This window comes from Mesocricetus auratus, unplaced genomic scaffold (genome assembly GCF_017639785.1).
Source record: "Mesocricetus auratus isolate SY011 unplaced genomic scaffold, BCM_Maur_2.0 Super-Scaffold_100676, whole genome shotgun sequence".
NCBI lineage: Eukaryota > Metazoa > Chordata > Mammalia > Rodentia > Cricetidae > Mesocricetus > Mesocricetus auratus.
Window position 1 is genome coordinate 102,027,365 of NW_024429266.1, and position 22,182 is coordinate 102,049,546.

Below are 22,182 nucleotides of genomic sequence, written 5' to 3' on the forward strand. Positions count from 1 at the left end.
AAACAGCAAACACAAGGAGAGTCCTAGCAGAAAAATGAAAAACGATTCATGACTGTGGACAGGATATCGCAGCATTAGATTAACGGGAGCCATGTGAACAGAGGGGTGGATGGGAACAGACCCACTGTCCACACAGGAGAAAAACCTCCCCACAGCATTCTCAAATGCCACGCCATCCTTCATCTCTCCCAGACTTACTGTCTTCCTTCCTCTGCCCTGGGCCCCAATGTTTGGGTCCTGTCGCCCTGTCCCTGCCCAGTCTGTCTGCAGCGCCCCAGGAAGTAATGCCAAGTTTCCAATGGTGACCCACACAGGATACCCTTCCCAACCTACTATCCCAGGCAACACTGGTCTCAGCCGCTAGCTCCAGGCAAAGTCGACTGGTACTGTTACCAGCCACTTCCAGGCTGCCTGTGCCTGCGTCAGGAGCCCTGGGTGCACTCTGCTGTGCAGTCACACTCTTGCCCAGGGTCCCCAGGGGTGGCAAGGGCAATGTAGGTTCCCCAGCCCCTGCCAAGCCACCATGAGACACCCCGGGCTTCAAATCAAGTTTAATAAATAAAATAGCGTTGGGCAAAGGCAGTCTCGCATCACAGTGTCCTCGGTGGGGCGAGGGACAGTGGAGTCCAGCCAGAGGCTCACACAGCACCGCTCTGCCAACACCGGGTGGAGCTGCCTGCCCAGGGACCCCACTCCGAACTGTAAACACCAACATAAATAAAACGAGGGAGGCCAAGGACAAGACGGACCCAGCCATCCTTCGAGGAGCCTCCAAAGAAATGAGACCCTCAGGGCAGGGGCGTGGCAGGGTGGTGCTGTACCCCAAGATGCCCCAAGGGGAGGGGCAGGAAGGGAACGGACCACCTGCTCCTCACCCACCAGGCTGCTGAAGCCCCCACCTCGGCGCAGGGTGGGGTGCGGGCAGGAGGCAGTTGGGGTATAAAGTGCGGCTTTTCCTGAAGTGGAGACGGTGAAGGGCCGAGAAAGGGCGGCCACAGGGCGAGGTATATGGCTCTGTGCCCCAAGGTCCCACGCAAAGCGGAGGCTGGGGGCCACAACCCCGCTGCGGTGGGGAAAGAGCTGGTCTGTGGAGGGTGCCCGGGCAGAGGCTGCTGTTGCGGGGTGAGTCCTGCCCAAAGCCCCAGGCAGCACCGCCTGCTCAGCCCCTGCTGGCTGAGGGGCCAGCGGCTGGCTCCATGTTGGGACGGGCCCTCGGTGAGCCCAGCTGCCAGGGTGACTCCATGGCACAGCAGCAGCCTGGGGCTGTGGCGGTGCTGGAAGCTGAGGTCTGGGGTCTGTGTGGCCCTGGCCACTTCACTGAGTCCCATCGTGCTCTGAAGCGGAGGAGGCACCACGCAGGCCTGGTGGGAGGAGTCAGGAAGACTGACGGGCAGGCCTGGCACTGCTGCCATGTCCATTCTGAGCACTCATGCCCACAGGTGGCCAGGGGTCAACAGGTCATCACGTTGCACCTAGGGGAAACCATAAGCAAGGGTCAGTGGCCCAGGAACCCAGGCCTCGCCCATCCCCACCCATTACCGCCACCCAAAATACAGCTCCGTGGCTGCCTGGACGGACGGGTGCAGAGCGGGGAGCAGCCTGGCACCTCACCCACTCGCAGCTTTGTCAACAGTGAACGTAGCCACGGGGGAGGTACAAACGGCAGCCGCAGCCCACCGGAGGCAGCCTGTGGAAGGTGCTAAGGGTGACACTCACTGTGACAAAGGCTCTGAGCGCAACGTGGAGGCTGGGCATGTGGGGTGGCCAGTCAGGAATGGATTCACATCCCCAATGCCAATGAGTCCAAATTCAGTGACCGACAAGGCCATCTGTGCCGGGGCCATGGGCTCTGCAGTGTCCTCGCTGAGACCCACAGGGCTGGACACGAGAGGCAGCTCCTCAGGTAGGGCAAGGTCCACAGTCAGCCTGGGGCTGGTGCCAGGCTCTGGAGCAGGAGTGGCGGCAGCAGCGGCGGCAGCAACCATGGGTGAGAGGTCAGCCTGGGCGGCCAGGCTGCTGGGCTGCTGGGGCGAGGGCACAGCAGGGGTCTCATCCAGCTGCTGGAAGGGGCGCGATCCTGGCTCTGAGGACAACGGGAGATCACCCGAACCCGCTGCAGGCTGATCAAGTCCACCAGCTGTAACATCCACACTAGGCGGCTCTGAAGGGAGGGGGGCGCGGTGAGCAGAGGCCTGGCCCCCACAGCCCTCACACTCCTCTCTGGGATCTCAGTTATGCAGGGCCTCCTTAGCTACGCCAGTGGGCTCAGTCACACTATAAAGTCAGGAATCGGCCATGTCCACAGCTTTGTGAACAGGCATCAGAGGACCCAGAGATGAAACACCAGAGCTCTGCTGGGAAGTGGGAACGCTGGGGGGTCCTGCAAACCCACAAACACCACACAGCACAACCCAGGGAAACTCACAGACACGGTGCCAGAGCACTGAAACAAGGCCTCTGCTAACAAACAGACTTGGAAAGTCAGAGTCCTTGCTCATGTCTCCCCGCGGGAATGTGTTTTTGTCCCCTCCCAGTCACCAGGTTAAGCAGGGTTGGCATCTGGGGGCAGGACCAAGCAGGCCCACTGCTCACTGTGGAGAATGAGTGGTGGGACCTTTGGGTTCTCTGTCTCGTGTGAACTCACCCATGGGCACCCCTGCCTCAGACTCCTGCTCAGGGCGCAACCGGGTAGGGCCATCAGGGTCAAGGCCATCCAGGTCCTGCTCAGCATCCCTGTGGAGAGAGGGCTGTGAGGAGAAAGCCAGGGAAGCAGGACCCCAATAGGAAGGGACACCCCACCACACCCACCCTGGCCAGATGGCCAGCATGAGCACGCACGTGGTTCCAGAAGAGACGAACTTCCTCCGGCCCAGCCGTGTCTGCTGGGCAAAGTAGTCATACCGCTCGGATTTCTTCCACAGGTAGTAATACTCCACACACTCGCCCACCGACCGTGTGCGCACCTGTATGGACCACACGCATGCTTTTGGCCTCACTGCAGTAGGCCACAGGCTGCAGGCAGGAAAGGCTCCTCATAGGAGCCCATGTCCCCACCAGCGCCCTGTCGAGTAGCCCGAGGCCGTCTTTCCCTGACCCTCACACCCACGAGCCTAGGCATCGCATCGGCATGCTCCCTCGAGCACGGGGCAGGCAGGGGGCAGTGCAAGCCCAGGGTACTGGCCATGGGAGCCGGCTGCTAGCGTGAACGTGGACTTGGAGCCATCCTGAAGACACAGCCGAGGAGGGCACTGCAGTGAGGCCCAGTGCTGCCCATCCGCACTGTCAAGCCCCAGGAGACACACCTCACACATGTTCACAAGGGTGTTTCCAGGAGGAAAGCCCAAGCTGCATATGGCTGGGGGTCCCGGATGAATCAAAAAGGTGAAAGACCTGCCGACTGGGAGAGGATTCAATGTGACCAGCCACCTCACGTGCCCATCGCCATGGTGGACTGTACCTTCAAATCACAACTAATAACAGACGTCCTCAAGAGGTTTGTGGCTGAGGTTCGGTCACAGCTACAAGTAAGTGACTAATACAGAAAACCTGTGCTGAGAAGAGGTTCCACTGGCTAGACAGACCTGACCACGTGGTCCACAAGAGTCTGGGAGGGACGTAAAAGAGTTTAGAACTATTAGCTGGAAGCTCTAGACTCCAGCTCCCCACAGAGCTTCACGGCCACTCTGGCGGGATTCAGAAGGGCGGAGACTGGAGAGAAGAGCACAGTGGAGGCCCCGAACTTCCCAAAGGGAACAGGGCTGGCCTGAGGCCAGCAAGACCCCAGCTACAGACCCAGCTCCAAGCACAGTCCCGGAGCCCTGAAACGGGAGAGAGGAGTAGAACAGAAACCAGCGCTGAAGACCACGTCTGAAAAGAGGACACCAGACTGAGGTCACTGAAGGGACCCCTTCCTCAAAGCAAGTGCCCAGGGAGTGACTCCCCTGGTGCAGCCAAGGTGCAGGGGCCACCACACGCTGGGCTGGAAAAAGAACTCAGTATCAACACACGCGCGCGCCATGTGAGGAGGTCCTGGAGGCTTGCACCAGCGTTCTGGAAAGCCACTGGGGCCAGGAGGCCCTGAGGTGCACGTGTAAGGCTGGGAAAGCAGAGCCCCGGCTCCCGTGGAGGTGCCAGGGTGCTGGAGGCATCTGAGCCACAGGACATCTGCCAGGAAAAACTGCAGGCAGAGTAGAGCTGGCCCCGAGAGGCCGCCTGTGCCGGGGCAACACTGTCAAAGTGGCAGGGCTAAGGCCGCTGGAGCCCAAATGCAGCCACCGCGGGCAGGACACGGAGCGGCGGTGGCGGCGGCATGTGGACGCCAGTGCTCCTGGCTCAGTCTTCGTTGCTTTGCAAAAAGAATGGCAATGTAATCCAGCAGTACTGCACAGAAGGATGGGCTTGCAGGTTTGCTTCGGGTTTTTGCTTCCAAGGCAGGATTTCTCTGTGTAGCCCAGGCTGTCTTAGAACTCTGTCTGTAGACCAGGCTGGCCTTGAACTCAGAGATCCTCCTGCCTCTGCTTCCCGAGTGCTGGGATTAAAGACATGCATCATGCCCAGTGATTTATTTATGTGTTTGAGTGTTCACCTGCATGTATGTAGATGCGCCACGTATGTGCCTGGGACACCTGAAGTCAGAGAAGGCGTCAGATCTTTTGGAACTGAAGCTATAGGCACTGCGAGGCACCACTGAGGTGCTGGGAATCACGTGGGGTCCTCTGCAAAGGCAGCCAGTGCTCTTGACCCCTGAGCCCTCTCCAGCCTGTAACCTGGACGTACTTTGAGGGTCACAGTTAAGACTGACATCTGACTTCTGAACAATGCAGGGACAGGACGGGAAGCTGGACGCACCCCATGAGGAGCCCTCCAGGAGCACTGTGATGAGTCAAAGTAAACCCAGTGTCATCATGAGACAGACTGCGACAGGGAATCCTGTCAACCTAACTGGATTTGCAGTCACAGGAGAGACACACATGTCGGAGACGTAACTGGTTATAGAGAATACACCCTGAATGTAGAAGGCGCTATCTGATAATTAGGGGTCCTGAGTCAATAAAAAGGGAAAAGGCTGCATGTTTCCGCATGCAGCTGGGAACCGAACCTGAGCCTCCCGCTCCTTAGCTTCCCCATCATGAGAAACTACCTTTCAAATGAGCCCAGCACAGACCCCTTAAGCCCTCCCTCTCCAGTGTTTCATCACAGCAGAGGGAAGCGACAGACAGCACAGACGCAGTGACAGACAGGACAGACACAGTGACAGATGGGACAGACACAGTGACAGACAGCACAGACGCAGTGACAGACAGCACAGACACAGTGACAGACAGGACAGACACAGTGACAGACAGCACAGACGCAGTGACAGACAGCACAGACGCAGTGACAGACAGGACAGACGCGTGACAGACAGGACAGACACAGTGACAGGGAAGTGACAGACAGGACAGATGCAGTGACAGACAGCACAGACGCAGTGACAGACGGGACAGACGCAGTGACAGACGGGACAGACGCAGTGTCAGACAGGACACGGGTTCAGACGCCAGGCCTCACCTGCGCTGCACCTGGCAGCTGAGGAACAGACCCCAGATCATCCATGGCCACCAGGCATCCGTAACCCCACAGCTGTGTCAAGCTCCTACTCTGATGTCCCCATCAGCATCCCACCAATATCCACAGGGGTCGTCCCACCTGACTTCTGACTCACAACCCCACCCTTGCAGGACACAACACTTCACAGAGACCCAGTGTCTAGACACCCCACCAGAGAGCGGGCCTGCACGCCCAAGGAGAGACCCCAGGCTTCACAGGCCCCTCATGCCTCGCTGCATCCTAGACTATAGGCACACAAGCTGTCACCAGAGCAGCCCGACAAGGTTGTGCCAAGCCCTTGGATAGCAGACGCACTCCTCCTGTGACAGTTCGGGGCTGAGCACGGCCTCTGACCAGCTCTGGGCAGTCATACCAAGCAAATCCCTGTGACACCCCAGGCCCAGAACCCCTGTACCACCACTCACTAAAGACGATACCAACTCCCCCCAAATGACAGGCTCCCAGGTACAAGGCCAGATCAGGGAGTCAACTCAGGCACAGGAGCCTCATTCTTTGGGGTGAGAAAGGGGCCCAGCGAACGTGGCCAAGACCAGGGGGCACCGACAGGCAGCAGGTGGATCTGGAGAGCCCCACCCACCTTGTTGGCCTGGATGAGGTGGAAGTTCTTCCCGTGGACGCGGAAGCCATGCTCAAAGTTCCTGCACTCCTCCTCGCTCCAGGCGCAGAGTCCGTCTGCAAAGGGAGTGGGTGGTCAGACAGCTCAGGGGCGGGGAGGGGAGGGGGCCAGGGCTGCAGCTCACCTCGGATCACCTTTACGTTGAACCTCAGCCTGCGCAGGGCCTCCTCCACGTTGAAATTACACTTCACCAGCTCGTACAGCGCCTGGAGCAGAGCGCGGTTTACCTTTCCACCAGCCTACCAGAGCCAGCACAGAGGATACCTACACCCCACACACCCCATGCCGCACCCACACCACGGCCCAGAGCACATGCCGAACCCACACCACGGCCGGGGCTACAGACCGCACCCACACCACGGCTCCCAGAATTCCAATGGTGCTGGCACCTTGGCCCTGACTGCCATCGGGAGCACTGACACCACTGCCCCTCACAAGTGGGTTCAATGTGCCGTCCCACGGCCGACTGCCTGCTGCCGCCCGTGTGTGGCCCCTACCTGTTCACTGTCCTTAACCACCTCGCCCTCTGGGATCTGGGGGCCCGGTGTCTCCTGCCACCTCCGCTTCACCGCCCTGTACAAGAAGTCTTCCACCTCCCGCTCTGGGAGCACGCTGGGGCTCCACAGCAGCTGGTCTTCGTTTTCATAGACTGTGGGAAGAAGTGAGACTCAGTGTGACAAAGGCCACCATCAGCAGCGGAGCCGGGGCAGGCACCTCAGCACTTCCCAACTCCTGGTCCGTGCGGCTCCATGTCACGTGGACCCAAGCTGGCTACGGGCACTGAGGGAAAACTTAGAGCGCAGTGGGAAGCTGGGGCGACAAAGTCGGGGTGTGAAGCCAGCAAACTGAACCCACCAGGTCACAGGTAGTTCAGGGTGTCACAACCAATCCCCGTGTCACTGTGTGCCCATCTGCAGACAGAGCTTCTGCACACAGCAAACGAGTGCTTGGTCACGGTGTGATGGGGACCCGTGGCTCAGCACGTGGCTGAGAGTCACGGTGCAGGGGCCCCCTCAAACGCAGACTGCTGTCTTGTGCTGGGTCACCAGCTGTGCAGCACTTAGAGGAGCCAAGTTGGGGAAACAGGTCCCCAGGGCACAGCCGTGAAGGCTACACCTGGCCCCGTCCCTGCCCCGCACTGCTTCTGTCCACCACGAGGCAACGCCCCGTCGCATGCTCCCAGGCCATATTCTTTTGCCTGGGCACATGGGGCCCGACAACCAGGGATCCACGCTCTGGAACTTTCTGTGATGGTGTGTGCCCGCCTGCACGTGCGCACGCGGGGGTGGGGGTGGGGTCTGAAATGAACCCTTCTGCTGTTACTTCCCGGCATGTGGTCACAGCAGCAGCAATGAAGCTAACACTGCACCGTGGATCTGACCACCCCACGCTCCAGCACAGCGCTCCACTGCTCTCCACGAGGCACGCAGTAGCCTGCGTGGATGACACCCACTCCAGCTCCACCGCACTCAGAGCCAACTACGAACGGACAGAAAGTGCCGAGGACAAGCGCAGAGCACAACACTTGCGGGGAGGGAGGAGCCCAGCCTCCCGGCCACCGCACACGCGCGTGCAGAGTACCCCAATCAGGGCAAGCACTGTCTGCAGCCCAGAGAGCATAGTAGCAAGAAGACCATGAGCAGCAGCGGGGACAACCCGCCGTGTCAGGGTTGCTCCGGAATGTAGGCTGGCCCAGCGGCCCTGCACCACGGCGGCCGGACACCCCACAGCACAACTCATTTTCTGCCAAGCAAGGCCAGCAGCTAGACAGAGGGGCTCTGCATCTGTTGGGGCATCAGCCCTGGGCACCGACCCTGAGCACGGCACAAGTGAGGACAGGTTCTGTGGCCACCTTGAATGAATCCACAAGTACAGAGATAGGACGGCCCAGCAGGGAATGGCGCTCGCTGCCAAGCCTGACAATCTCGAGTCTGAACCGCGGAACCCATATGATAGGACATGCTGCAGGTTGTCCTTGGGCCCTGCGTGACTAGGCGTGCACACACACCCACAAAATGTAGATACAACGTGTATATAAAAATGTAAAGAAAGGCTGGGCAGTGGTGGCGCACGCCTTTAATCCCAGCACTCGGGAGGAAGAGGCAGGCGGATCTCTGTGAGTTCAAGGCCGGGCTGGACCGACAGCCTCCACAATAATACAGAGAAACCCTGTCTCGTAAAACCAAAAAAAAAAAAAAAAAAAAAAAAAGAGTAAAGAAGCTAATTTATCCCCAGTGAATGACATAAAATACACACAACAGCCCAGGAAGCACTGGCCAGACGCTGTACAAACGGGCAGAGACTGAGGCCACCCTAACAGAAGGAGGACAAGCCATGAGCGGGGACTACAGGATCAGAAGCAACCCAGGTTGTGTCCCAAAAATGCAAATAAGTCCTGCAACCAGCTATCAGCGGGGTGCTGATAAGGTGGGGAGCACCTACAACAGCTACACACAGGGAACACTCCATCCACCTGGGGACAGTGTGACACCTACTGAGAGAGAATGTACAACTAGGGAACCCTGGCATGCAATGCAAGCAGCCCACAGGGGTGGCTCCAGAGCAAGGCCACAGGGAGGACCCGCTACCAAGGCCCTGACAGAGGAACCTGAATGACACCCAAGGCTGCTGCACACCAGGTCTGCGCTCAAGGGCACAGTGAGGTGTGCAGAGGGGCTGTGTTGGGCAGTGTCTCTACGCCCACCCTGAGTATCCATCCCTGTGACTGCGGGCACGCCTTGCACATCCCTCATCGAAGCAGTCACCCCCTACAGGGTCTCTGGCCCCCGCTGTTGGGCAGAGCAGGGAGTGCTCTATCGGCGGTCTTGGCCCTGCAGGCTGGGGGCAATTAGTCCAGACAGCAAGTGACCTCCCAGGTCAAGGAGCAATTAGGGGACACAGGAGCAGCAAGCTATGGCCCAGAGGAGACAGCAGACCCATTCAGGGAGGGGTCTGCTGTTGGCAGTGCGGCTAGAGACAGGGCGGTGGGAACCACGGACTGGGCAAGGATACTACTCTACGGTACTGCCAAGGGTGGTGAACTCCACCGCAGACAACAATCACAAGTTTGCTAAGGTGCCACCCATCCCAGAGCCCCTGGACAGGACCCCCCAAGGCCTCCCGGACAACTTACTCTTGTCACAATGTCGGTTCAAGTGCAGGATGTTGAGGTCAGCTTGGAACTGGGGCCCCACCATGATCTCCTGCAGAGGCAAGAGCCAGGAACGGGGTCAGGAAGTGAATGGCAGGCATGAAGCTGGGACCCCACAGGCACCCTGGCTCCAAACAGAGGCCGCCGCCCCGAGCTGTGGTCTGCCTGCCCGTTTCCACTTCTGCACTTGGTGGGTGAGACAGACCCCGCTGCCTGACCCTGCAAACGCCTGCAGGGTGCTGGGTCACCTCACTGCCGGCCTGTCATCCTCAGGGCAGAAGCACAAGCCAGGTCCAGGCACACAGTGGGTCCTACCCACCCCAAAGCCACAGAGCCATCCCGCTTCCCAGAGAGCCTGTGGCCCCGAGGCACAGGGGTAAGTCACACAGATCCACACCTTCTTGCACTTGTTGGCAGGAAGCGTGTCCTCCTCGGTGTCGGAGGAGGCTGAGGAGCCTGGGACGTTATCACCAGCCAAGAATCGAGCTGTAGAGAGAAAGGCAGTGAGGGGCGCCCACCAGGCTGGCCCTTCCAGGGGCCTTAATGCAGCCCATCTGGCAGCCCCCACACCGCACCACGACCACCCAACCCAGCTGCCAGAAGCTAACAGAGGCTGGCAGGCCTGGAGAGCACCTATGATGGCCTGAAGCCACCATCCCTGAAGTGCTAGGCCCAGCCCCACTCCTGTCTCAATTCAAACCTACCATGTGGCAGCTCACAGGACCCCAACCCCACCCAGGGCCACCATGGCATCTCCCCTACAAAGCCCCCGGCCCCAGGTCTATGTGACCTACACCCGCTCTGGTTATGAAAGAGGTCCGAGGCCTCATGGGAGGTGACAGATGGAGTGAGGTCATCAGCGGAGGACTGCGTCTCTTCCTCCTCTTCCCCAGAAAGCAAGTCCTTGGCGATCTGTTCCTTTGAACAGGACAGTGAACACAGTGTGGCAATTACTTTACCTACACCCAACAGCAACACAAAAGGCCCAGCCTGCTGGGTGAAGGGGATGCGGGCAGCTGGCGCAGGCCATCGTCTGCGCTGGATAGAGGTGCAGACTCCACACGCCCTCCCCGGCTCCTTTCCCAGCCACACTTAGTTCCCCAGGATGACATCCATCAACTGGACCAGAATGGCTGTCAGCCCAACCCCAGGACAGGGTCACCGTGGCTGTACCAGTGGACAGAGCAGGAGAGCAACCCTGAGTAACTGTCACACTTGCTGACTGGGTAGCCCCCGCAATCCTGAGAAACTGTCACACTTGCTGACCGGGTAGCCCCCCCCCAATCCTGAGAAACTGTCACACTTGCTGACCGGGTAGCCCCCCAATCCTGAGAAACTGTCACACTTGCTGACCCGGTAGCCCCCCCCAATCCTGGCCTGGCATCCCTTCCGCTCACCTCCCACTCAGGGCAGCCAGCCAGCCGCCTCCCTGAGGCCGTTTCAGGGAGACTCCCACTCACCTTGTCCAAGGTCATGTCCGGGAGAGTTGGGGCTGTGTCTCCGCCCTCGCTCTCCTGCTCAGAGATGGGGTCTGACGACTCGTACCCATACAGTGCGAGCAGCTCATCCAGGGGCATGTCACTGCTCTGGGAAGGGGCACAGGGTCCATCAGCGGGTGAAGCCCAGGGCCGTGCCTCAGGCCCACTGACCCCTCGACGCTCCTCAGCAAGTCCCCATGGGGCAGTAGGCACCCATCAAAACCACCAACGAAGCCAGGCGTTGGGGCGCATGCCTTTAATCCCAGTACTCGGGTGGATCTCTGTGAGTTCGAGGCCAGCCTGGTCTACAGAGCGAGTTCCAGGACAGCCAGAGCTACACAGAGAAGCCCTGTCCACCAAGGAGATTAGCAGTACAGGGACACAGCAGACTGGAGCATCAGCCAAGGCTCTGGGGAGCAGAGCAGGCTGAGGCCAGGCCAGCACACAGGCAAACTCCATGTGCGTGAACCTGGGCCACATGGAGACCAAGGGGAGGCACGGGACACGGACTGGTGAAATCACCATACCTGGGCAATGAAGTCCTTGTCCAGCTCCTCCTCCGGTTTGTCAGGGCACTGTGGGGTCTCGGCACACCCCTCTTGGAGGTTATAGTTCTGTGACAGGAGCTCGGCGAGGTTAAACTGATGGTCTGCAGAGCCCATGGATACCACTGTGGAAGAGTTCACCAGGTAGACAGAGCGAGGGGACCGAGGAGGGGTAGGTCTGGAGGACCCAGAGCCCGGGCAGGGACAGACAGGTCTAGAAGGGCACTGGGGTTAGAGGAGGGACGGCATCGATCAGGTGACGGTGTAAAAGGCAACGAAGGGGACCCAGCCACAGCCCTGGCTCCCAAAACACGCATGGGGTCACACAGGCAACGCCACACGAGTCACCGTAGGAGCACCAAGTTCTGCTATCTGCAGGGCCACATCCACGTGACGTTTATGGTGGCAGAAACCTGCACCGCTGCACCCTCATGGGCCCACAGCAGACGACCAGCAGACCCCTGGAGACCTTAAAGCCACCAGGCATGCGGCCACCTCAGCCCTCCTTGGCTGTTCTCGGCAGCTAGCCACCGTCCCACAGCTCCAAGGATAAGGAGCGCCCCGACCGACCGTTGTGCACACCTCCACCCGAGGGGGGGGCGCTCAGCCTCCCTGGACTCTCTCCCATGCCTGTTCAGTCAGGCCGGGCAAGAGTTTTGTCTGTGGAGGTCTGGGGCAGAAGGGGGTGAGGATGGTACCTGCCGTGGTCTGCAAGCCGGGCTCCCGAGGGCACAGGCTATGTGCGAGGCAGGAGGTCACCCGAGGACTCTGCCTCTCCAGCGAGGAGGCCTGTAAGGAAAGAAGGCGGCACTGGCTCAGGGGCCAGAACCCACCAGCAGACCCCACGCAGCTCCTGAAGCCCTGGCGAGAGCCCAGCCACCGGGTACCCTTGAAGGCTGCAGAGGGAGCAGCCTGGGGACTGTCCAGTCACAGCTCCAGTGGGGAGGGACCTTGAAGTCAGATACAGCCACAGAAGGATACACTTGTAACACTCCTGACAAAGCAGAGAGAGAGGAGCCGGACCCAAGGGTCAGGATCACTGGGGAGAGCACGGTTCTAGCAATGAAATCAGTGGCTACACAGGTCCCACTGTACTGAGAAGAGGTGACTCCCGTGTAAGCGGCAGCAAACTGAGGCCTGTGTCTGCAAAACCAGGACCAAGAGACATCAGGGCTGAGCCCACCCCCAACACACCTGTGCACCCCCCACTCCATCAACACCAGCCGAGGCTCCAGTGTCACTGCAAGAGACTCAAATGAAGGGACAGAACAGACACCTCTTTCAGCTGGTGACACTGAGGTAGTCCGGCAGGACTGAATACCATATCTTGGTCCCTCACCAGCAACGGATATCCCCTAATTTAAGGAGACAACCCCACTCACAGCGGCCAGGATGTATACAGCACACGCTCCCTGAGAACTCAGCCACAGAGACAGATAAACGAGCAAGCGCATGAGAGAAAGGACAACCATGTTCCTGGCCAAGGCCCCGCACTGGAAGACGGAGACCCTCTGAAGTGACCTAGACAGCCACCCGAACTATAGAAACTGATAAGCCAGTTCCCGACAGCACACGTAGAAACTAGAGAGACCCAAAAGAGCCACGACCATCCTGAGATGGGGTGTTCTCAGTTTCAGACATGACAGCAGTCACAGCATCTCAGCAGAGCGGGCCCACAGGCAGGCAGGCACAGGTCAGAGGCACACAACTGGGGATCTCAGAGACAAACTCCCCAGCCCGGACACGAAGTCCAATGCATGTACCCACACAGACCGACAGGGGACAGGACTCACGGGATGGGGAGGGAACACTGGAAAGCCGCGCACACATCCGGGAAGCGGTGTGTGAGCGGAGAGACCGCTTACTGAGCGAAGACAAACCAGCGGTCCAGCCTGCAAGTTCTCAGCCGCTGAGCACATCTCTCCAAAGTCACTCGTACTGTGCAGAGGCCACGTGCCTATCAGAACAGAGCAGCACTCCAAGAGTAAGCCCAGAATGGGGGAGGCGCATCAGAGCCCGCACGCCAGGAGTGGCTTGGTGCGGTCTCCAAAGTCACAGCACCTCTACTCCAGGAGAAAGGAAAATACACACAAGAACCACTCACCTCAATCGGAGGCAGGAGGAACATGTCTCCCTGCTGAAGAACAGATAAACAAAAGAAAACTCCAGAGTACCACACAGCCACGAACAAGGAGCAGCCTCCCACACATGCCACCAAAACAAGGGGGGCCTCGCCGCAGGCGGGACAGAGAAAAGTGTCACACAGTGCAGGGCACCACCAGGGGTGAATCCAGAGACAGGACACGGGTTTGTCCTGGATGAGTGCTGGGAAGGGGACAGAGTGACTGCCCATGGGGACACGGCTTTCTTTACAGGTAAGAAAACGCTTTCAAATTATTCTGTTGGCAGTTACACGGCCCCAAGAATACCAAAAGCCACTGAGCAGTGCACACTAAAAGGGAAGCAGACAGCAGCAGCAGGAGTAATAACCAATAACGCGGGGCAGGAGAGATGGCTCAGCGTTAAGAGCTCTGGGACTCGATTCCCAGCACCCACATGGCAGCTCACAATCATGTGACTCCAGTTCCAGCAGATCTTGCACCCTCTTCTGGCAAAACACTCAATACACAAGAACTAGAGATGCATTTTTCCCCACCCAAAAGTAAGAATGCTAAAGAAAGTTTACCACTTAGAACCCTGTAGCACTAGGGCCTCAGAGAACCTCAGAGGTGCAGCACTCACCCTTCCAGACGAAGAAGCAAGCAGAATACAGCCCAGAAACATCAAGACACTTATTGAGCAAGGACTCCAAAAGCCCCTCCCCTCGGCCAGGCCCCTCCCCTCGGCCAGGCCCCTCCCCTCAGCCAGGCCCCTCCCCTCGGCCAGGCCCATCTACTGAGAAGCACTAATGCTAATGTCGATCTTCACCCTGCTGTGCAGCCAAGGGGCAGTGGGAGGTGCGGGGCTGCATCCTCCTGGGAAGGTGTGCCAGTAAGTCCCCAAGGTCCTAGTCCAGGAGTGGCCACAGCCCCAGGTTTTGAGGGTGCTGCACTTAGAGGCAGAAGCTAAGGAAGCGGAGAGGGAGATGAGGGGCAGGCCCACCTGGGGCAGCCGAGGAGGGGGGGGGGCTGGAGGCAGGGAAGGAGCACGGCGTTGGGGCAGGCCGTCAGGCGTCCTACACTTCATAACTGGTGTGGTGAGTGAGGCAAAGCGTCCTAACCTTGGAGCACAGGCTACGGGCAGACCCACAGACCCACCGGCCAATGCGAAGGCTCAGGGAGGCTGCCCCAGTGTCCTTGGAACCGTGCCCGGGGACTGGCCCTCTGTCCCTGCAACCAGGAGTGCTAACTAAGAGGGCGGACACCAAAGGGAGCCACAGTTGCACAACCGACTAGCAACAGTCCCACAGCTTCGTTACTCCGACAGAATGGGAAGACCCTCCTGCTTCGGGTCAGGGGTCAGACCCAAACGGGCTCAGGCAGAGAGACTCTGAGAACAGAACAGTGGAGACCCACCAACTGAGGAGCCACACAGCCTGCTCCTTACCAACCAGGCCAAGTTCATCTCCAGGTGACCCTCAAGGTCCCCAAGACGGACTGACCATGGCACACATATAGACACAGTCACTGGAAAGCCAGGCACTTTAATGACACTTTAAAGGGTGGCCTCCAAGGCCCTGCTTCCCCAAATCAGGAAAGACAAGGCCAGCCCTCAGATCTCTGTGACAGGAGGAACAGTAGGAGGCTAGTCTTAAGATGGCAGCAGGACAAACAGGCTAGAGGCTGATCCCCGAGGAAGAGGCCAGGGGCAGGTGGGCCCCCAGCAAAGTGGGTTGGCAGGGATACCGTCGCCCTGACCTCTCAGAAGCCGGGCCACGGTGCAGGTGGCCCTCACAGGCACCAGTGAGAGCAGAGGACCCGGGATCCAGCTGACTGCAGCGGACAGGGACCAGCTCTGGAGGCTGGGTCCCAGCACTCCATCTAGAACCTTTTGAAGAACAGTCGCCACGCTGTGAGAATACCCAAGTACTACCAAGCCCTCATGCACCTGTGACAGCAGACATCCCCACGGGGGAGCCTCCGTTAACTCCAAGCCCAGTTACCTACAAATGGCCACCCACAGGAGGCCCAGTGAACCCCAAGAAGGATGAGAGGCCAGAACAAACGAACACTTAAAAAGCAAGACTCAAGAGAAAGTACCCATGTCCACACCCAGGCAGGAGCCCCTGCGCCCCTGGCGCCCCAGCCTCACCCCTCCACTGTGGCAGCTCTGCCATCCCGAGAGACAGGTTCAGCCTGTCTCCACCCACATGGAGCCAGGACACGGGACGACCAATAGTTAGGGCTCAACCAAGACGCAGGAGGCTGGGAAGCTGGGGTCGGAGGCGGCACGCGGGGGGCAGGCGGCTCCGCGGGAATTCGGAGGGCTAGAAAGGAACCCGAGGGGTGGGTGGCCACATGAGGACCATAACAGTGAAAAGGTGTAGCCTATACTAAGGGCGGGACAAGCCACCTGTACTCTGGGTTCCTTCCGCCTTCCACCGAGACACACACTAACCAAGCAGCTGACAACCAAGGACTTCTAGATGACCGTGTCCACTTTTATGAGCTAAAAACACATGACCCCGCCACAGGAGAAGACGACATCGGGATTCCACCGACCCTCTCAGCTATGGAAGATACTGCCGTGCCGGGCTCCCTCTTGAGAGGAAACTGAGGCCGACACCTTCTGAATCCTAGACTCCAGGACAGGATGTTGGCACAGTCTGGGAAGTCTCCACCCAAGCCACCCAGGGCAGAGCAGCCTCCCTGGAGCCCAAGAGCAACCACTGGGCCACCAAGTCCCGAAGGTTCATCTGCCTTGTCTTCATTGGGACTCAGTTTCCCCCAAGGCCTCCCTAAAGAAGGAACTAAGCCCGAACGAACCCTCTGGATCAAGCAGCCAGAGAGGTACAACGGGGCCCCCAGAGCCCGGCCCTGTGGCCCACGCGCGGGCCTGTTGCTACCCAAGCGGCCCCACTCGCGCACCGTGCTGAGTTCCAGTCCCGGAGTGGCGGGTTCGCGGCGCCTGGATGTGGGCTGGTCCCGGGGTTCAGCGGCCGCACTCCGTGGTGCAGGTGAGCCCCGGGCTGAGCCCGGTAGCCCCGCGCCCGCGGGGAGGCCCGCGCCCTAGCTCCCACAGCCAGACGAACTCCACGCGCGAAACTTTCCGCTCGCAGAGCGCCGCGGACTCGGCGCCGTGCTCACCCCCAGCTCGCCGGGCTGCAGTCCCTGCGTCGCCGTCCCGGACGCCAGCGCCGCCCACCCGCCCCGTCCACAGCGCCCTCCCGCCGCGCGCGGCCCCGGGTCTCGGCCCGGCACCCGGCCGCCCGCGCCTCGCGCCCTTCCCCCCCGCCCGCGCATGCGCACCGTAGCTGAGATGGAGGGGGGGGGAGCCGGCGGGCGCCCACGGGGCTCGCGCTCCGGCGCGGGGATGGTAGCGAGGTTCTGAGCGCTCGCGCTGGGAGAGCACGGGCCGGACCAGGGCTACCCAGGGCGGCGTGTGGGAGGGGCCGCTGCCCAGCCGCTCACTCACCTCCGCCATGGCCGAGCGTGCGCGCGGGAGGCGGCGGCCGCGAGGGTCCCCGGATGCAGTGCCGCGCGCTTATTGGCGGAGGCGCTGGGAGGCGGGGTGGGGCGGGACGCAGGAGGCACGTAGTAGGTGTGCTGGGGCGGAGCGGAGGTCTACAGCCTCAGCCCTGCGCGCCCCGCCCTGGCATCAGCCAAGTAGCTGATGCCCGTGTGGATGCCCAGCCGCCGGGCGGGCAGGTACAGTCCACAGGTGACGGGAGCAGTCCAGAGGTGTGGGGGGATGGTCCAGAGGTCAGGGGGGTTGATCTAGAAGAGGGGAGTGGTCCACAGGTGAGATGAAGCAGCCTACGAGTGAAGATGTCCCACGGGTGACCGGCCAGTCTATCGACGGAGAGGGTGGAGTGAGGTGGATGGTCCAGAGGTGATGGGGATGGACAGGAGGTGAGGGGATAGTCCCGAGATGAAGGGTACAGCCCACAGGTGGGGAGCGGAGGGGGTGGAAGATGGTCTAGAGATGAGAGGGGGCAGCCCACAGGTGAGAGGCAGCTGCAGGCCAGGAGGTATCAGAGCGGAGCACACCGGAGCCTCGGGAACAGACGCGCAGACCTGATTCAGGTGAGGGCAGACAGAGTGGATGGGAGGCACACCTGGGTTTGCAGAGGCCCGGGCCGCCTCTGCTCTACACAAGTCACCTGATGAGCCCTCCCGTTGGGCCAGAAGCAACTGAGCTGGGAGACGAAGGCTCCTCTGGGGTGCTGGTAGCCTGTGCCCTGCCCCTACGTCGCTGTCTCAGACGGCCCCTGTGCCAACCCAAGACAAGAAGGTCTGCTTCCTGCTCTGAGCCCACTCCTTAGTTCACGACCATCGATCACATCTGCTGGGCCCCTCGGTCCAGATTCCTCAGTAAAAGGAAAAAAAAAATGGTGGATTCATTCATTCCATGGACTAAATACATGCTGAATCCAGAAGTCCAGGGAGGCTTTGAGACACTTCAACAGGCACAAGAAGAAGCTGAGGAGAAAGGCTGGGTCAGCCTAGAGAGCTGTGGCAATGATCACTAGAGAAAGCCAGGCATGGTGGCTCACAATTCTAACTCCAATGCCTGGGAGACTGAGGTGTGATGGTCGTTATCGGTTTGAAGCCAGCGTGGGCTATGGAGTGAGACCCTGCCTCAAGAAACCAAATTAAATCTGGGTACGGTGATGCACGCCTTTAGTCCTAGCACTCATGAGTCAGAGACAGGCAGATCTCTGTGGGTTTAAGGCCAACCTGGTCTGCATAGCAAGTTCCGGACCAGCCAGAGCTGCAGAGAGACACCCCATATCAAAACAGACAAACCTGGGGGCTGGAGAGATGGTTCAGGAATTATGAGCACTGGCTGCTCTTCCAGAGGACCCGGGTTCAATTCCCATCAATCACAGGCTGGCTCACAACCATCTGTAATGAGATCTGGTGTCCTCTTCTGGCCTGTACGTATATATGCCGTCAGAATATCATACGCTTAATAAATAAATAAGTCTTTAACAAAAAACAAAACAAAGAGAAAGACTCTTCAAATGGGGACTTACTTCCCCATGGACTTGAAGGTTGCCGTGGAGAACTGAGGTACCCTTTTGGCCAGGTGGTGAACTGGAGCATCCCTAGTGAAGGCAGGTGGACACTGCACCTTCTCAGGTGATGCTGGCACTCCAGGCCAGAGTGTAGAAACTGTTGACAGAGGCATGGGCTCCAGACCAAGCCTTAAAAGGAACATTCTGTTCAACAGTAGGGACTCTTCTTCAGAGCTGCTAATGCTGGGAGAGAGGGCTGTAGAAGTCTTCCAGTTCTGTCAGCAACATGCAATGCTTGATATGTAATGGCCCAGAAGGGAAGGGAAGTGCCACATAGGACTCTCAGACTTGATTGACAGACTGCAGTCCGAATTGATGGGGGAAATCCTGTGTATATGTCAATAAAGCACTGTTGGCCAATAGGGAACCAAGATAGGTGGGACTAGGAGTCCAGTAGGACTCTGGGAAGGAGAAACACAGGGAGTCAAGATGTAACACCATGGGGTAGGAAGCCCGGAAACCTCTCCAGTAAGAGAAATATTTAGATTCGCAGTTATGGGATAAATACTTAAGTCAGAGCTAGCCAGTAAGAAACAAGCAAGGCCAACAGCTTCATAATTAATATAGCCTCCTGTGTGTTGAACCAGGCTGTCGGGAAGGCTTCTTTTTACACCAGATCAGTGTTGAGTTTCCAGAAATTGATATGGATCTGCAAGAGAATATTCTTGCTTGAAGATTCAGTGAAGCCGGGTGTGGAGCACACCTGTGGGTCCAGGTGTAGGATGCAAGCTAAGAGGCAGGGGGCTTGCTGTAGGATCAAGGCCAGCCTGGGCTACAGAGTGACTTCAGTGTGGAATATAGACTGAAACATTGCCCAAAGGCTCTGGGGAGCAGCTCAGCAGCCCCTTGACACTCCTACAGAGGACCCAAGTTCCATCTCTTGCCCTTGTACCCGCACAGCAACTCAAAACTACCTGTAACTCCAAACCCAGGGAATTCAATGTCCCCTTCTGACTTCCAAGGGTACCTGCAGGAATGCACTCAAACATATACACAGAAAATTTTTAAAAATCTGAAAAAAAAAACCAGGATGGAGAGATGCAGAGGACACGGGGTTAGTTCCCAGACACACATGGCAGGTTCCCAACCATCTGTAACATAGTGACTTTGTCACCATGGCTCAGTCTTCCCTCCACACAGTCCCTGTGTCTTCACCCTTTGGCCCAGTACCAAGCAGACTTTTCCCAGTAAAACAAGCAGCTGTTCACTTTAGGGTTCCTACAACAGACTGAGGTGATTCCCCAAAGCCAAACTTGACAGGCCAGTGAGTTTATTGCATTTACAGAGAGTTGTGCACAGCCCCAAAGCAGCTGGACCACCCAGGAATGGATGACAATCCCCCATAGCTGTGTGGATGGGGCTCCCCTTTCAGCCAACTCCCCACTCTCTGTGAACTCTGTCATCTCCTGAGGCCATGGAGCAGACCGGGACTGCGCTCAGCTGTCGTAGGAAGGAATGGCATGTCAGATAAGGGAGCATCAATGGGATGTCTTACACGTAGTCATGACTGCCCTGTCAGGCTCAGAAGAGGGACAGCATTCCACAACACCCAGGCTGATCCCAATGGTGACCTCGGGGTCTTCCTGCCCATGTCTCAAAGTCCATTATGTCATAATATGGCTTGCGTCATTCTCAAAGATTTGAAATAGCAGACTGAAGGACTACTTTGGTGTGTCAGCAGTACTCCAACAGAGGACCACAGCCAAGGTGGAAGACCTGCACATCTTTGCTGCTCGGGAGTGAGGCGGGAGGATCACTTGAGCCTAAGGGTTCGAGGACAATGTGGTGGTGTAGCAAGACATCTTGGTTAATAGTGTGGATGTCTGAAACCTCCAAACTAGTGACACGCCTCCTCCAACAAGGCCACACCTTCTAATCCTTTCCAAACAGTTCCACCAACTGGGGACCAGATGTCCAAACATATCAGCCTGTGGGGGTTATATTCTCATTCAGTCACTACACAAGACACATCCCAATATTGGTAATGCCACAAATGGGTTATATAGAGGACAGAAATTAAGTCTGGCATATTGAGTGGACAGCGGTGGCGCACACCTTTGATCCCAGCACTAGAGAGGCAGAGGCAGGGGGTTTCTATGAGTTCGAGGCCAGCCTGGTCTACAGAGTGAGTTCCAGGACAGCCAGGGCGACACAGAGAAACCTTGTCACAAAAAAGGCCTGGCATATCGCCCCTCAGGTTAATCCTAGCACTTGAAAGGCTGAAGTTGGGAGGGTCCAATCTCAGAAACCTCCACATTGATGTATTTCCCAGAGCAGAAGAGAAAACAAAGTGCCCGCCACACAAGTGTTGAGACCTGAGCTCTGGGCCCTGGCACCACATGGAAGCCAGAGCCACCTGTCTGTAGCTGGCTGTGGGGTGTGCAGACAGGTGGCTCCGGAGCCGCTGGCTGACCAGTCCAGCCGGTGGCCAGTGGTAGCTCAGCTTCAGTGCCTGTCACAGGGCCGCACTCTCTTTCTGAGGCTGTGTGTTGTCTCTGGTCCCCCAGAAGGGCCATGTATCGATTGTGTCTTGAGAGTGGTGGGAGGCAAACAGCCCCCACCCCCTCAACCTCAAGGCCTTTTACAAGGTGCTGATCCCGTGAGGGCTCTGCCCTCCTGACAGCGTCAAACTTCCTAATAATGTCACATTAGGAATGCATTTTGGAAGGGACGAGTCACAAGAAACAGCAACTATAATGGGAAAAATGCCCCCAAAACAAGATGGCACCTTGTCCTTCGAGGAGCTGTGTCAAAGCTACTCTCAGAATGGATGGCAGGATGGCCCTACTGTGTGCTGTGACCCAGGAGCAACGGTGCATCCGCAATATTCTCCAACTGCTGCAGGGAACCCCGTTACCAGCACAATGTTCCATGACTGCCTACTGTCTCCCAGTAGGTCCTAGGCATCTGTACCAAGTCCCTGCCAGACACAGCCCCAGCCACCAGAAGCTCCCATTTGGGAAGTCAGCCTTTTCCTCATCCTTTTGCAGCTCATACTCTTCAGGAAGTTGCCTTGGCTAGGCCTTATGTCAATTTGACACAAGGTTGATTTATCTGAAAAAAAGGAACCACAATGGAGAAAATGCCTCCAAAAGATCACGATGAAAGCAAACATGCAGGGCATTTTCTTAATTAGTGATTGACGGAGGGAGGTCCTAGCCCATTGTGGGTAGGGCCATCCCTGGGCTGGTGGTCCTGGATTCTATATTTTAAAAAAGGTTGAGCCAGCCATGTGGATCAAACCAGTAAGTAGTATCCCTATGTGGTCTCTGCATCAGCCCCTGCCGTCAGGTTCCTGCCTGTTTTGAGTTCCTGTCCTGACTTCCTTCAATGATGCCTGTGATATGGAGGTGTACGTCAAATAAACCCTTTCCTCCCCAACTTGCTTTTGGTCATGGTGTTTCCTCACAGCATAGAAACCCTGATGAAGACAGAAGCAAACATAGACAGAAACTCATGTTAGGGAGAAGACACCCCCTAGAAGTGGGGATGGTAATGTCGGGGAACCACCACGCAGTGGGCATAGGCCTTGGCTCCAGTGGTAAACCCTGCAGAGCCCCTGGTGACCTGCCTACCAGCGGTTAAGGCTGCCCCAGGGAGAA

General features: G+C 58.1%; 1 protein-coding gene across 5 annotated transcripts; it reads right to left on the reverse strand.

Moving 5' to 3' along the window:
- Positions 1 to 535: 535 nt before the first annotated feature.
- On the reverse strand, positions 536 to 17,042 carry Mier2 (MIER family member 2). 5 transcript variants are annotated; one of them, XM_013123067.3, is made up of 14 exons: positions 16,975 to 17,042; positions 12,099 to 12,189; positions 11,383 to 11,525; positions 10,838 to 10,963; positions 10,172 to 10,289; positions 9,775 to 9,863; positions 9,360 to 9,429; positions 6,724 to 6,875; positions 6,351 to 6,432; positions 6,188 to 6,282; positions 2,839 to 2,963; positions 2,645 to 2,733; positions 1,717 to 2,161; positions 536 to 1,472 (listed from the first exon to the last, which is right to left on the reverse strand). In XM_013123067.3, exons 1-14 carry the CDS (start codon positions 16,981 to 16,983, stop codon positions 1,451 to 1,453), a joined length of 1,656 nt encoding a protein of 551 aa, XP_012978521.1. In that variant the 5' UTR covers positions 16,984 to 17,042; the 3' UTR covers positions 536 to 1,450. The 5 variants fall into 5 exon arrangements, with proteins under 5 accessions (XP_012978521.1, XP_005083416.2, XP_021090483.1 ...); XM_005083359.4 differs by having other exon boundaries at positions 10,172 to 10,295; positions 16,975 to 17,041; XM_021234824.2 differs by lacking the exon at positions 16,975 to 17,042 and adding an exon at positions 16,809 to 16,918 and having other exon boundaries at positions 10,172 to 10,295.
- Between the last annotated feature and the right edge of the window lie 5,140 nt (positions 17,043 to 22,182).

Excerpts from the sequence above, each read along its gene's own strand:
- Mier2 (XM_005083359.4), bottom strand. Across the intron at positions 10,296-10,837 it reads CGGACATGACCTTGGACAAG|GAACAGATCGCCAAGGACTT; the intron begins GTGAGTGGGAGT and ends TCCTGTTCAAAG. Across the intron at positions 6,433-6,723 it reads TGGTTAAGGACAGTGAACAG|GCGCTGTACGAGCTGGTGAA; the intron begins GTAGGGGCCACA and ends GCTCTGCTCCAG.